The following is a 16375-nucleotide window of genomic DNA, read 5'->3' as shown; positions in this document are numbered from 1 at the left end:
TCTCTTCACTTCTCTAGTGTACAACTCCCACTGAAAAGATTTTCGTCAATAAAACTTATTTTCCCCATAACTAATCATCTATCCTTAAAAAAAAAAAAAAAAAAAGCATTTTGAAAAACAAAAAAAAAAATTTTAACTATTAATTACTCAGGATCCAATTATTACTCTAAGGATTAAGTGAAGATTTAGTTCTCTTAGCAACACATTTTCAAGGTCTTTAGTTTTTAGAATGATTTTGATCATTAACTGCTGTGCCAGAAAACAGAGAAAGAAGGAGGAAAATAGATGTATTAACTTGCTAATGTTTGAAAGCGCTCTTTTTTTTTTTTTTTTTTTTTTTTTTTTGAGACGGAGTCTTGCTCTGTCACCAAGCTGGAGTGCAGTGGCACAATCCCGGCTCACTGCAACCTCCGCCTCCTGGGTTCAAGCGATTCTTTCACCTCAGCCTCCCAAGTAGCTGGGACCACAGGCACGTGCCACCACACCTGGCTAATTTTTGTATTTTTAGTAGAGATGAGGCTTCCCCATGTTGGCCAGAATAGTCTTGATCTCTTGACCTCATGATCCGCCCACCTCGGCCTCCCAAAGTGCTGGGATTACAGGTGTGAGCCACTGAGCCCGGCCCTCTTTTTTTTTTTTTTTTTTTTTAAGAGACAGAGTCTCAGTCTCACTCTGTCACCCAGGCTGGAGTGCATTAGCACTATCACAGTTCACTGCAGCCTCGAATTCCCGGGCTCAAGCAATCCTCCAGTTTCAGCCTCCTAAGTAGCTGAGAGTACAGGTACATGCCACTCCACCCAGCTAATTTTTTTATTTTTTGTAGACATGAAGTCTTACTATGTTGCCCAGGCTGATCTCAAACACCTAGCCTAAAACTGTAAAAATGTTTAACTGGCATGAGAAAAAATGTGAAACGCTATCACAGAACAATGTATGGGAATACTCTAAATTTTACTCTTTCATCAACCTTCACATTTGTTATCCTGTATAAGTAAAAATTGTTACCGAAAAATGGGTGTTGCCTATGAGACACAGACAAGTTTTTATAAAAAATGTAATCTTGGCCAGGAGTGGTGGCTCATGCCTGTAATCACAGCACTTTGGGAGGCCGAGGCGAGTGGATCATGAGGTCAGGAGTTCGAGATCAGCCTGGCCAACACGGTGAAACCCCATCTCTACTAAAAATACAAACATTAGCCAAGCGTGGTGGCGCATGCCTTTAGTCCCAGCTACTCAGGAGGCTGAGGCAAGAGAATCACTTGAACCTGGGAGGCAGAGGTTGCAGTGAGCCAAGATCACACCATTGTACTCCAGCCTAGGAGACAGAGCAAGACTTTGTCTCAAAAAAAAAAAAAAAAAGTCATCTTTTAAAACTAACTTTTCAGATACTTTATTAAACAGATAAGGAAATGGAGCTCAATGAGGTTAAGTAATTTACCTTGCCCATAAGGAAAGTGGCAGAGGCCAGGATTGGAACCTAACTCATAACTTCAAAGTTCCAACAACTTCAATGAATTAGCAGCAAAACTGAGTGCTGCGTGTTGACTCCCCAACCAAGAGTCTCATGACCTTGGCCCATTATAAAAAAAAAAAAAAAAAAGCAAGCTGGGAAGCAAAGATGATTTAGAGAGGTAGCAGATAGGCTGACTCTCCACTCTGCATTCTTCTGACCTGACAGCAACAGCAGCTGACAGTTAAACAAAAAACCTAAAATCAGACAGATACAATGAAACAGTCTTGAGGAGAAACTGGAAGGAACTGGCATCTTCCTCCACAGTGTTAATACCGTAAGAAGCAGTCCTGAGTAATAAAATATGTAAGTGTGAAGTTCTGTCCCATTAAAATAGTATAGACAAGGCAAATAATCGAAGATCAACTTTATGTTAAAATCAAATAATCATGATAGACCAATGCCATCTACATTGTTCTCCGTCGTGGCTTATTCCTATCAGCCTTTCCTCCTCATGCTGTCCCTACGCATCCATTAGTTTTTCTACTTCAACTCTACTTAAAACCAAATGAAGACGCAGAGCTGCATTGTTTACCGATACAACCAAACTCAATCCAAGTGACCTGCATCATGCTAAGTGCCTGTATTACAAACGTTTTATCACTTAAGATAGAAAGTGACAGAACTGCCTAGATTGCTATCCTGCCTGTCTTAGCTACTGAATAAAATAGACATGATACCTTCCTTAAGACGTTTAGTCTAGTTGAGTAAATAAGCTACTCTCTCTCGTGCACGCACTCTCACTTCCTCATACACATATAAAATTCACACACACACACCCCCCTTACACAAACACTTAAGTGAGAAAAAGGATACTAGAAAATTAAACTCTAGTGGCAAGGACTAAAGGTACTACTGAACTTCAGAATACAGCAATGAGTATGACTAGTAAAGACAGTGAAGAAAATTTCATGAAAGTAAGGAAATGATCATAACTGAAACATACACAGAATGGATTGCTCTACTGAGCTCTAGGAAAAATTAACAGTAGATAGTGGGTGAATATAATTTATCTTCATAAAAGAAAGAACTACAAGCTAAACTGACAGCATCTCAGTAGTGTTAAAGAGTTAAACCTTACGCATTAGTATTTTCCTAATATGTAATGTCACATTTGTTAGTTAATTTAATTATAATTCTGGACAATATGTCAATAGACAGACATGTGGATTCAGAGGTGCAAGTAATTTTTAGAGCTAAAGGTACCTTAAAGGTCACTCACTCCAATTCTATTTCACAAATGAGAAAACTAAGGGCCAGGAAGGTTAAATAATTTCTACAAGGTCACACAAAATTCATCCCTTACAACTTTGAAAATTAATAAGTGTGAAGAGTTTGCTTTCTTTAAAAGGACACTGGAACTTCTTTTACAGTCTTTAATTCAAATTTCATTTAAAACATAATACACACAAAATATTCTAAGCTCATTAAAACATGTTACAAATTTATGGTTTGTAAAAACATACTAAGTATACAAATTCACCTTGGGACAAGCCATGGATTAAAATGATTAAACAATTTAACTTCCTAACTTCTGATTATGCTACATTCTATATTCGCATCAGTAGACCATCTCTCAGGAAAGTTCCCCGGCTGGGAGGGTAACACTTAACCAATACAGGTACACTAACTTCCCCTGCTCTTTGAATGGTTTGATTAATGCAAACCAGACCAACAATGCTCTCTATCTCAAGTATCTGGAATTTTGAACTTTTAACGGGACAATAAATGATAAGACAGTAAACCTATAAAGGACCTTAGATATCTAGTTCTCAACCCATTCATTTTACAGATGAAGCAGTATTAACAGTGAAGCCAAGAGCCCCAGAGTCAATCAGCCTGAGTTCAAATTCTGGCTCTAGCATGTTCTTTTTTAGACGGATGATCTTAGGCAAGTTACTTAATTTCTAAAGTTTCAGTTTCTTCTTCTGAAAAAGAAGTAATAATAACACCTATATGTCCTACTGTTATAGTCAGCTCCAAACCATCTACTGAATTTAACTAAGTGCCTGGCACATGCTCAGCACACTCAACAACACACACTCAAATGTTACCTGTGATGGCAGTGATGACAACAGAGGCTCAGAAAAGCGAAGAAACTTCCCAAATTATATGGCCATTTAACCCATTTAGGCATAAACGGGTTAATCCACAACCAGAACTAGAAACAAAAAATCATACCTCAGTGGTGTTTCTTCTATACCACCCTACAAACTCCTAGGCCTAACAATCAAAACTAACTATAATTTAGTATAATTCTACCTTGCTTCCAACCTAATCTCCACCCTAATTTTTACTCCTTCATTCACCAAATATTTATTGAGTGCTTCTATGTTTTAAACAGTTTCTAGTGCTGAAGATATAACAGGGATAAAAGGAAGGGAAAAACAGAAGTAAAAGATGTCTGCATGTCTGAACAAAAACAGGAGAATGATATGGTCAGCAACATCAGAGCGCTGTAAATTTCTATTAGCAAGAAGAAGAGGTAATGATTGACAGAAAACATCTAACATGGAAGAACCTTCCTTTGGTCTACTCAGCATCCTTAGAACTTGCTTTTAGATAGTCCTATGCTCAAATATTTGCTTCAACATACACCATGCAACCAAACCTGAAAGACCAAATTGTTACACCTCTCCCCAAGAACACTTCTATATAGCATGCAGTCAATCTCCTCATGCCACACTAACATTTATTAACATTTAACTTTCTCTAATGCTCTTTTGATGTCTGTCAGGTTGACTTAATGCTGCAGTTTTTGCTAACTTTCCAGATACATGTTTTTGGCCTTAATGGTTCATTTGGGTTCCATGAAATCAAAGTCTGCATCTTCTTTGACTCCTAACAACATTTCAGCACACAGACTTACACATACTTTTGCTATACAAAACACCTGAGTTTCCCAATATCTTATTTAGATAGTAACTGGCATTTAGATAATGCCTGGGATGTCCTTTGCTTTTGTTAAAAGAAGAAACACCAGGTTTTTACAGTATAAATTTACAAAACTGCATTTTATACCCGATCCTTTATAAAACATGAAATATATTAGTGCCAATAGTAATTTTCAAAAGATATCAAGACTGATTAAATTCCCACCCTATCATTCAAAATATCACTTAAAATATTAACATCATGGCAAAAATTAGACAACATATGAGAGGAGATATGGCAATTCAAATTAGTCATGATCTTCTTTAAAAATAAGGTAAATCACATGATTCATGTAGACTGGTACATTCTGGTATGAAAATGTATCTCACACAAATCTACATACGCCTATGAGAGTTACTTAAAACAAGATAAAGATTTGCATTGCAACTATATTCACGTGTGAAAAGATTCTATATTTAAAGAGGCCTCTGACTCAAGAGGAAAAGAGGATATAATATTTAGGTATACATGGTACCAAAGTAAGCAACCAAAAAGAATTCCTGGAAGAAGAATTTACCAAATTCTGCTAATAAATTTTATATACAGATAGATATTGTGCGGGGGGGGGGGAAGAAAAGACAAAAACATAGCTTTTGCAATCGAAAAACAACTAGAAGGCCATTCAACACTCAACAAACATTTTCAAGCATGTATTATATGCCAGCCACAGTTCCAGGCACTTGGAATATATTAACGAACAAAACAAGCAAAGATTTTTGCCCTTAGGGACATTACATTCTAGCAGAAGAAAAATCTAAACAATAAAATGGGACAGTTTCCCACAAATTTCTTATATACTTAAGATAACATAAACACTGGGATAAATGTAATGGTGCCAATACAGGGGAAAGCAAAGTTAACAAATTGCTGAGAATAAAGAAAGAGAATCTGAAAAGCCAAGAGAAAATGTCAGACCAAATTAAGTGATAAAAAACTACACTTCTTAATAATTTATAACAATTTAAGCAAATTGACATCAAGTTTTCCAAAATTATAAAAAGTAAAATATTATTTACAAAAACTATACTGAACTTAATCACAGTTCAGATGATAACTCTGGGTTCTGTAAGAACCCTGAAGAGACAGGAGGGTTACTATGAGTATATGCTTCTGTGACACCAATGTCAAGGGTCTGAATTCCAGCCAGCACAGGCAGGAAGACCTTTCAAGTTTTTTCTCTACAAAACTGAAATGGTAATACCACAAAGGGCTGTTACCAGAATTAAATGATAACCAAAAACTGAAAACAACTCAAAAATCAGAGAAATGCATAAAGACAGCATAACAAATTCACTGGAACACTACTCAACAATACAAAGAAACAGACTGATACAAGAAGGATGAATCTTAAATGCATAGTGCTGAACAAAGAAAGCCAGATACAAAAAAGTAGGTATGATTCCATTTATACGAAATTCCAGAAAAGGCAAACAAATCCATAGTAAAAAACAAAACAAAGCAACAGTTGCTTGGAACTAGTTGTGGAGAGGGATTGGTTGCAAAGGAACACAACGGAATTTTTCCAATGTTGGAACTGTTCTATATATTGTTTTCATGCATGTATACATTTGTCAAAATCCATCAAACTCTACAGTGTAAGTAGGTACATTTATTGATGTAAATTATACCTCAAAAAGTTTTTTAAAATGGATTAAATGAAATAATATATGTAAAGCCCTTAACACAGTATCTGGGATATATGAAGTGTTCAATAAATAGTAGGTATTAGTAAAAACATCAACTACCACTATACAACACTCATGGGGAGGTGGCAGAACTGCTGACTGCCTGATTTTTCTTGCCTAAATTCTAAATAAATGTAAGCATACAGTACTTGACCTAGACCAAAAGACAAAGTTAAATGAGGACCCCAACTGGCAGCTCTTAGCAAAGGACAATGATAATAAGGATAGGGAAGAAAAGAAGTAAAAGATGCTTGCATGTCCAAAAGAAAAGAAAAAGCTAACAGTATGACATGGTTATCAATGATAGAATGTTGCCAATGCCCAGGAACACCTGAATCACCTCATCCAGGCATTGTCAGAATGTAACTCAGTCAGAATGTAACTCAAAATTGAATCAATGACTTTGTTTATATAAACAAAGTCTAATGATAGTCCAATAGCTACACAGAGGAGATAGGACTTAATTTTAAGGGTGGGTGGGAGTAGAGGGAGAGTGGGGAAAAGCCATCCGTGAAGACTTCAAAATGAAGTCAAAAGATTTAGCCAATTAAGCAGGACAGTACAGTTCAGAGACCCCCAGCAACAATTATGAATCCATAAGCCAAGATGTGTTGGTTACAAGCCTACTGACTTGAAAGAAAAAATCTTACAAAGATAAGGAGTTAAGGACATCTAGATATTTTAAGTTACTTAAAAATACGATTCAAGTGAAACAAAACATTTGTGAAATGTATGACATTTTACTGCTTAGAAATATTTATCAAAGCAGAACCATTTTTATAAACACATAATTCTGTTTAATAACAGAAGTCCTGTAAATAAGACCAGAGAAATGAATCTGCTGTCACTCATGAAAGCACAAGTCTTCTGACATATATATGAAAGAAAGAATGAAAAAAAAGAAAAGAGAGAGAAAAACTAACACCCCAATTGGACACTCTGGGAAGCAAAAGACTTCAGAATATAAATCTTAACTGTTAAGGTTTGTTTAGTTTTGATTTTAAGAATCTCCACTTTTAGCATTTATTAAAGAGGCAGAAAGGACAAGACAAAGAATCAGAAGTTCTGGGTTTCAACTCTAGTTCTGGTAGAATTTGGATTTTTTTCCTTAAAATTGGGCAATTGAGGTAGGCTACTGAAAAGTATCCAAGTTTAGCACTCATGCTCTGGTTTGAAAATAATTTTTTCTAAAGGAGTCAGTATAAAATTGCAAAGCGTGGCCACACGCAGTGGCTCACACCTGTAATCCCAGCACTTTGGAGGCCAAAGCAGGTGGATCACCTGAGGTCAGGAGTTTGAGACCAGCCTGGCCAATATGATGAAACCCTGATTCTACTAAAAATGCAAAAATCAGATGGGCGAGGTGGTGGGCGCCTGCAATCCCAGCTACTCGTGAGGCTGAGGCAGGACAGGAGAATTGCTAGAATCCAGGAGGCGGAGGTTGCAGTGAGCCAATATCACGCCATTACAGTCCAGCCTGGACCACAAGAGCGAAACTCCATCTCAAAAAACAAACAAAAAAATTGCAACACGAGTTAAGCACTTTAATTTTAATAAAGCATGAAAAAATAACTCTGTAAGTTATCTTACTAAATTAAGTTAAAATACTAAGGACCATGTATCTCAAAAAACAAACAAAAAGCTGCAACACAAGCACTTTTATTTTTAATAAAGCATGAAAAAATTACTCTGTAAGTTATCTTATTAAATTAAGATAAAATACTAAGGACCATGTATGTTGCTGATTGCAAAAAGTAATATATCTTCCAGGAGTTAACTTCATTCTGGAAGATTTCTTGACTCAAGTTCTAAAATAATAGGATCCAAGTAATTACACACAATACTGGTACTTTTAAGGCCATCTTTCTTTTGGGTCAAGACCCACAAAATAGCAAAAATTTCCAAAGTTGTGCTTCTTAAGAGTTCGATGAATTAATTCTTGTACATAATATAATTTTACCTTAACTTTCCTTTCCATGGAAAACTCAGTCACGTTAGAAACAAATTTTATTTATAAAAGGAGTTCTCACATAGAAAAAAATTCTCACAGCTCCAAACCTTAGGAATAAATGCTGGGTTTTGATTATATATTATATATAATATATAAATACACACACACACACGTATGCATATATGTTATATATGTATGTGTATACATACAGTTAAGTTCATCCTGATGCTACAGCCATATTCATTTGCTACAGAAAATGTAAGACTTTCAAGTAATCACACACCAAAGAGAAATGTGTTAAATAAGAGCATAAAGTAGTAATAACAGGGTAACATAATGAGGTCAGAACACTACCAGCCAATCAAAGGCATAAAAGCATTTCCTGCAATATTAATAGTCAAAAGAGAAAACCAATCACGGAAACCTAGAGCTTCCTTTTGACAGTCACAGAAGCTAGAGAACCAATCCACACACACTCGAGGTTGACAATAAGGCGGGACTGTAGGTTCATTGAAGAAATTCTTGAGGGTGCAGTTACTATGAACTTCGCACACAAGTAACACCGCTCGAGTCATAAACACTCTTGTCAATACAGATGAAATTCGACCGTATGTAAAATCTAACCCATCGGAGGAAAAGCAGCAGTTTTCTCAAAAGGTGCCGTATTATCAAAATTACAACTGCCAATTTAGACGCACTAGGTCCTCAACTTCTAAGGACCACCCCGTAATGACAATTCTCGAAGACAACGTTGCGCCGGCTGCCAGCTCCGGAGCATCCTCCGCTCCTTTCTAACGCTGCGCACTGAGCACGGCGGTCCCGGCGGAGCAGGCAGAGCCCGTCCGCCCCGCGCCCGGCTGGGCTGAACGGGCCGGCGGGCGGCTCTCGGATACTACGCCCCGCTCCGTAGTCGTGGCCCCCGCCCTCCCCCGCCGCAGTGCTACACCGGCTCATCCCGCTGCACCGTCGCTGGCGGGGTAGCCAAGATGATTACATTGCTGGGAGGCAGACGTTTGTTTTCAAAGCGCCTTACTTTCCACAATCATTTCAAAGAGAATCCAATACAAAGCCAAATTTAAAAGTGGAAAAAATAATAATCTTGCCCAGCCAAATAATACCCCGCCATTAATTAACCCCGCGCCTGGGGGAAGGAAGGTGGGAAGGTAAACAGAGACCGTACGCCAAGTGCGGCCAGCGCATCCCCCTGCGCCATTCCCGGCCGCCGCTTACGGCAAGGCCCCCTTACGGCAGCGTAAGCAGCGCTGCGAGCTAATCACAACACTGGGACGCAACAACATGGCGGCCGCGGGCGGGCGCTACGCTGGCCGAGAGGGTTTACGCTACTCCGCCGGCGTAGAGTCCCATGCGTTAGAGCGGCAGCGGCGCCCTCCAGCGAGCGTAAAGCGCTCTGTGAATGGCGAGGCCCGACTGACAAAGGGGAGGGGGGAGGAGGGAAGGGGGGGTAATAAACACTCGAGTCCCTACCGATTCCTCCTCCTTCTCCATCCCGGTGGGCATCTGGGGCACGGCCCGGTTGATGGAGACGCAGTCGTTGAGATCAGGCATGTCCTTGCCGCGGTAGATAGGCAGCGGTTTGGCGGCGTCCAGCGCCCGCGCTCGGAAGGAGAGTTTACTCATTGTCTCCCCGCCTTACAGGAACAGCCCGGGCGGCGGCGGCGGGGCGGGCGGGGAGGGGGGGAGGACTCCCGCCGCCTCCTCCACCTCCTTCCTCAGTGCAGCGCGGCCGGCCCGCTCCTCCTCCTCCTCACTGCCCCCGGCCACAGCATGGGCGCCCACCCCGCCCGAAAACAGCCCCCCGCCGCCCGCGGCCGTTTCCACACACTAGATCCGCCGCTCGCCCGCCCGATCCGCTCCCTGCGCCATGGCCAACATGGCGGACATTACCACAGCGGCGGCGAGCGATCCCGGCAGCCCGCGCGAGAGCGCGCCCCCGCCGCGGGAACGCGCTTCGCCCTCTCCCTCCCTCCCTCCCTCCTTCCTCTCCCTTCCCCTCCCTCGCCTGCCCACCCACTCTCTCCGCGGCGCTGCCGGCCCGCGGGAGCGTGCTCGGTCTCGGTCTGCTCCGGGGAGAGAGGGCGGCGACGGCGCCCCTCCGCTCGCCGGCCGGTGCTCTCGCTGTGTGGCAGGTGCCAGGTGCGCAAGTTCGCCCGCGCCCCGTAGCGTGCGCCTCTGCCTGCGCCGCCCGGTCTCCCCTCTCGCTGGCTGTCCCGGAGGAGGGCGCCGGGCAAAGACAGCCGCGTCGGGCAGCGCGCGTGTGCTGAAGTCCGGGAGCGGAAAGGGAAGGTGTCGACCCGAACCCCACTAGCCACCACCCAAGCCTGTACTCGGACAGCGCTTATCCCCAAGGGGCCCCGAGCGCAAGCTAATTATTCGCATCCTCCGAGACGCACTTCCCCGGTCCCTCCCGTCAGTCCGCTCGGAGGGGCGCCGCGCGGCTGATGCCAGCCCTCTCCCCCGCCCTCCCCTCAGTACCTGTCCGAAAGAGCTCTCCAAGGTGCGGTAGCGCGCTCGTCCTTGCGTTCGCGGGGTGGATGCTCAAGGCAGCAGTGGGGTTCATGGTCTGAGGCTGCCAGATGCAACAAGTGAACTTGAACCTGTCACCCAAACTTCGGTACAGCTGTTTAGTGGATGATAGGTATTTCTCTGAGTTCACAAATAGGAGCGTACCTAAAAGTTCAGCTTCTAAAAATTTAACCAAAGGCAGCACACATTTGCAAAGTAGCAGATGTGTATCAAATGTGGGGTGCTGTAGACGTCTGAGAAAAGGTTCCTGTCTCAGACAGCGTTCACATTAATGGGATGCCAGGATGGTTGGAAAGATGAATAACAGTAAGAGACGTAAATAGCTGAAGAAAATGGCAGCTGGAAAGATAAATGGCAACCGAAAAAAAAAAAGTGTAAATATTTGAAGAAAATAATACAAGAGATGACACAGGCAGTGAGTAGGACATGATTAATTACCAAACGAGATATAGGCAATAATTGTGAGTTCAGAGAAAGGAGGCATGACTGCAGCCTAAACGGATTAGAGAAAGTTCTCAGGAGGAGGAAAAATCAAGGTGACTCAAATAAGTACTAATTCTTGTTGACATCACCTGGTTTAGCCAAGAGTCTCTTGGTTAGTCTTTAAGCATTACACATTTTTCACAAAATCCGTACAGATAGAGTTTTTAACACATTTTACCATTTTCTAATAATCGATCAATTCTCTGCCTAACGCAGAGAAAGGCAGATGGTTTCCTAAAGACCAACAGTGAAAAAAATTGATTCCTCCTGTCATTTCTGTGACATCAAAACTGTACCTCTTCCTCTATTAAGTCCTTTTTCCCTCCTCCACTTCCTCCTCTCCTCTTTTTTCCTCCTCTTCCTCTTCCCCTTTTCTCTCTACAGCCTCCTCCTTTCGAAGGCAGAATGGTGGACACAGTCTTCATGGTAGTGTCCAAATAGTCTAACCATTCTGTCCCAGCAAAACTTGGAGTATTGTTTAGTGGAGCTTGAGTGTTTTTCATATACTTTGTTGTTGGAAACAATGGCGATGCTGTGACTCATTTCTTGTAAGCAGTACCTTCCTTAAGCTTATGGGCATGTCCTGCTCTAAGTGCTACCTCTGGAACAGTTCCAGTTCTCTGCGAGGAAAACAAGAAGTTCTTGGGAGGGGGTCAGCACCGGGTTCAAGCCTGAAAGGGAAGAAAAAAGAAATAGTTGAAGAAATGAGTCATCCAGAGCTTTCATCTGGGTGCCCAGCCCTCCTCAGGTTCAGGAAGGATAGCTTTCTTGTAGTCTCTGTTTAGTTTGACTGTTACTCTCTCTCAGAAAACGAAATGTTGAGTATGTATAATAAGCCAGCCATCGTAGCAGCATGTTATAGATACTATCTCAACTAACTGAATTCCACTTCTTATTATAACTCTATGAAAAAATATAATTTTACCAATAAGAAATCTGAGTGTCACATAATTTGCCAAATTTCAATTCTAACAGCTCACAGAACTGAGCTCAAATTAAGGTCTGACCTGACTCCAAAACTCAGTGATGCTACCCTGCTATCCAAGCTTTTCAGCTTATTGACCAGTCAGCATTTTAAAGCTGGTAATCCAAAGTTGATGACTAAGACCTTCCAACCAACGGCCAAGAGAGTGCATCACCCAGAGCCGAAAGTTGCAGTAGACTCAAGGAGGGCAGGCACAATATCCATCTGTCAATCCTTGTATCCCCAGTTCCTTTCCTGACGTATGGCAGGCATCTAAGGTATATTTGTTGACTGATGTTCCATGAAGAAATTCGCTGATACTGACCCCATGCCACTCTAGCTTATAGTTTACATACCTTACTGGCCTGTCACCTGACCTAGCTATTGCTGCCAATATTTGCTGTTACTGTGGTCTACCCGGTTTCCAGCTTCCTGCCTTTGAGTATAGAGATTTTAGAACCAATTAGAGCAATTAAAAAACACCTTTTGAAACCTGGAATTTAACTATAGGAAGGGATTTTTGCTCTAGTAGTTGTTTCTTTGTTGTTCTTTTACTTTGACCATGTAAAAGATTTCTTCCCCAAATCTCCATTTCCTTCACCCTGTAGGCAGTGATTATAGAGCTGGGAATAAAACTGTTTGAGGCAAATAACACAATATACTTTTCAACTGAGATACAGCCTGTGTTTTCTTGGCTTCCAATTTAGTGCTCATACCAGAATGCCTCTGTTCACATTTGGAAGGTAACTTTTATTTGTATGTAAGTATTACCTTTCATAAAGTTTATTTCTGATTGATTTGTTGAATACTCATATAATCGTTAATGCTAAAAACAAAATATCTTCTTATAAAATAAAAAATTATGAAATACTTTTATCAAGACCTGCTTCAAATGGATGTGCAGCCTAATCACCAATTTTAATTTTCACATACAATGCGCTGAGTACAGTCATTCGAAAATCAGTCCACTTAAATATGCTCTGCACCAATTCCAAATGACATGCATTTAGCCCAGCGAGCATAATATAAAAGCACTGAAGAATTAAAAGCAGTTTTAAGCCATATCAAAATAAAATCACTATCTATATGTAGTCTAAATTGGAATAAATGTCAAGTAACTGTTAGAAGTGGAATTACATTCCAGTTTCCATTTCCCAGTACTATAATCAAGGCAGGCAGCTTCCAAATAATGGACAAATTACTTTTTGAAAGGAATCTTAAAACTAGTAAACACAGTTGCTATTCAACTATTTCAGAGTTTTGTAAATGTCACGTTCTTTCTAATTGGCTCCTGGTTTCAGCAAACCCAATTGAAAGTTAATTGGGTTGGTATGTGAACTGCATCGCCACCCCTCCCCCTTATGTTCCCAGGAATGAGCCTAGTACTAATAAAGCTTCGTTGTTTTCCATATGTAATCTGAATGTGGGGTCTGCATTCATTACAATCAACTGGAATCAGTTCCGTGGTTCCAGTGCCCTTTTCTGAGGCAGCTCTGCATCTTTGAGATGTAAGGACAGAGACTACACTGAGAGGTGACCTGCCAAACATCTACTTCTACTTCTACATTTGCCACAGTGGGGGTAGCAGATGGTAAATAAAAATTTGTGGCTGTGGCTCAGTCTCTTAGCAGCATCGCTCCTCTCAGACCTGGTTGGAATCACAGGGTGCCACCTTGTGTATAAGCTGACGATTTACTTCCCAGTTCCACAAAGGATCCAAATAGACTCCAAAATGATCAGCCTGAAAGCTCTGCATTTTGTTATCTAAGAAAAAAATTGAAACAGATTTGAAAACACACAGCTCCAGAGGGTCCACAACACCCAATTTTGAATCACACTGACAGCCTGTCTCATTTGTTGCCCCACCCCTGACCGAAAAACACACCCAGTGTGCTCCACACTTGGAATAGATTGATGCTGCTCACTCAGGCTTTTGGATGCAGATAAGAGAAATAAGTAAAGCTCTTGTGATGAAGCTAATGAATCTGACTTGGACAGTTATGTGTATCCAAGCAGCAAGCAAGCTATGTAATTTCCAGACTTTTGATTTTTTTTTTTTTTTTTTTAGACAGTCTCGCTCTGTCACCCAGGCTGGAATGCAGTGTCACAATCTTGGTTCACTGCAACCTCAGCATCCTGGGTTCAAGCAATTCTCCTGCCTCAGCCTCCTAAGTAGCTGGGATTATAGGCACGCCCAGCTAATTTTTGTATTTTTAGTAGAGACAGGATTTCACCATGTTGGTCAGGCTGGTCTCAAACTCCTGACCTCATGATTCATCCACCTCAGCCTCCCAAAATGTGGGATTACGGGGATGAACCACTGTGCCTGTCCTGGGCATTGGATTTTTGAGAAGCTCTAGGTTCCCTTGAGCTGATGAATATGAGCCTACTTATTGTAATAAAATAAGTAAAATAATTATTTTAATTATTTTATTTAATTAAACATAAGCATTTTTTTAAATAAAAGTGCATGATGTTGAGGTTTTAAAAATGGCTGAGTTTGAAACAGAAATACAATTGTTGGAGCAAGGCCATGGGAGGTAAAAAATAAGATCCTTTCCTGTCCAACTACCTTGCCCTTGAGAAATTCCACACTTGGAGGAAACCTGCTTTAAATTCAGCACAGCTGTCACTCAGCTGAAGCCACTGTTACATTCATGGAACTAGCTGGACGATTCATATTATTTTCAAAAGGGTGTTAGAGTGCAGATCCTGGGGCTTTGGGGGCTACCAGTGCACACCCACTGTTGGTTTGGGGCTCCTGAAATGTATATTTTTCTCTGCTTCTGTCTCCATTGGTGCATCGTTTTCTCCTCAAGCATCTCTGAAAGGTAACTTGGAAAATTGTTTCTATCTGAAGGCAGTTTAGTCTCACTGACTTGCTGGCCTATCTCAGACAGCAAGCAGGCTCAGAGCACTGAGCTCACTGGGGTCCAAGTATTGGCTAAGAGGAGTCCACTGTTAAGAAACCTGGGTTGCTAGTTTAAATGTGGTTCCTCTCACCTATTTTTTAAATCTCTACTGCCAACAAAAGACTAAATGTTCATAACTACAGATTTGTGAATGGAGTGTGCAGCTGGAATCCTGAATTGAAGAAAATTGGTGAATTGATTTAGTAACAGCCATGCCTTACTGATCTTATCTTTGTTGTCACCTAGAACAAAATAACCTGTTTCCTAAGAAAAAGGTTCTGATAAGTAGCATATTGAGAGCCCCGTAAATTCCAGAGTGACTTGTTAGGAGGTAGAAAGGAAAGCAACTTTGTTTTCTCCATATTAGAAGACAAATTTACTTGTCTCTCCTCAGCTATTAAAGGTGACTTTGGCAGGGGAAGAAATAGAGATCATTGAAATAAAACACACTAATTACCTAGAAATTTACTGACTCACCCCCACCTCTCACCTTGTTTCAGAAAAGATTTCAGGTGGCTTTTGAGAGTTGCTAAAATATGCTAGGATAGCATTTGGGCTCTAAATTTTCTGGTAACATAAAATTAGGAAACTTTGTCAGCGTCACAGTTCACAATGTCCATTAGATAAAATGACTGCTCAGGAGATTACAGTTATTCCTGGTCTTCATTGCAATGTCCAAGAGTCTTTATAAACAGAGAAACTAGGTGATACAGCAGATATTTCAACAAATTCTTACAATAGACACAAAAGAGGCATCCAAGGGCTGTTTCTTACAGTGACCCTCCATATACACTGAAGACATAATGCAATCCAGCACAAGCAATTCTGCAGAGATTAGAATGGAGCTGAATGTCTGAAGCCACGAGCCCCACCCCATACGGATCCGGGCGTATGAATGGACACTATGACCCCCAGGCAATCCTGCCTGAAGATTGTTTTTCTCTCAACTGTCTTCTGATAAACTGTGCTGCAGAGAGCTCAAAATTGTGCTCTATTACAATTGCCTGAAGTGTAGCTCTTCTAAATGCCCAATTAAGGGCAGGCCCATATGCCTTAAATGACTGTGCTGTGGAGAATATTTTCTGGAAAGAAAGAAGCTTAACAAGAACCAGTGCCTGAATAGAACAGAACAGTCCCTCCTGCTCTTGCAGTGAGCTAAGGTATATCCACTGGCAAAGCCAGTAATTTGACCTTTGCATAAACGAAGTGTGGATTGCTACTCATGTTAGATGGCATCAGGGGGTGGGGAGGTGGGGAAAGGTGGTTCTTGCACACTGTATCTGTGTGAAGGTTGTCTGCTAGTTGGTATAGCTGTTGTTTGCAAGCTTTGTTTTCTAGCTGTGGACTCTGCTTCTAGTGCTTACATTGTGCCTTTACTAACTTAGAAAGAGA

At 41.2% G+C, this 16375-nt stretch overlaps 1 protein-coding gene and 1 long non-coding RNA gene across 4 annotated transcripts in view; both read right to left on the bottom strand.

The window, feature by feature from the left end:
- Window positions 1-9995, bottom strand: part of EPC2 (enhancer of polycomb homolog 2) — a 131635-nt gene extending 121640 nt beyond the window's left edge. For 2 of the 3 annotated variants that reach the window (XM_032286337.1, XM_032286339.1), the window contains exon 1: window positions 9566-9994. In XM_032286337.1, coding sequence (XP_032142228.1) covers window positions 9566-9718 — 153 coding nt within the window. In that variant the 5' untranslated portion in view covers window positions 9719-9994. Of the gene's footprint in view, window positions 1-9565 lie in introns of all 3 variants that reach the window. The other variant, XM_032286338.1, reaches the window with a different exon arrangement.
- A 1465-nt stretch (window positions 9996-11460) lies between these two features.
- The window catches only part of LOC116556976, a 48368-nt gene continuing 43453 nt past the window's right edge, over window positions 11461-16375 (bottom strand). The window contains exon 2 of the long non-coding RNA XR_004271293.1: window positions 11461-11778. This is a non-coding gene — a long non-coding RNA (uncharacterized LOC116556976). The remainder of the gene's footprint in view (window positions 11779-16375) is intronic.

The sequence above is a fragment of the Sapajus apella genome, unplaced genomic scaffold (assembly GCF_009761245.1).
Source record: "Sapajus apella isolate SASKATOON/1434 unplaced genomic scaffold, GSC_monkey_1.0 scaffold18, whole genome shotgun sequence".
Lineage (NCBI taxonomy): Eukaryota > Metazoa > Chordata > Mammalia > Primates > Cebidae > Sapajus > Sapajus apella.
This window is presented reverse-complemented; position numbering and strand designations above follow the sequence as displayed.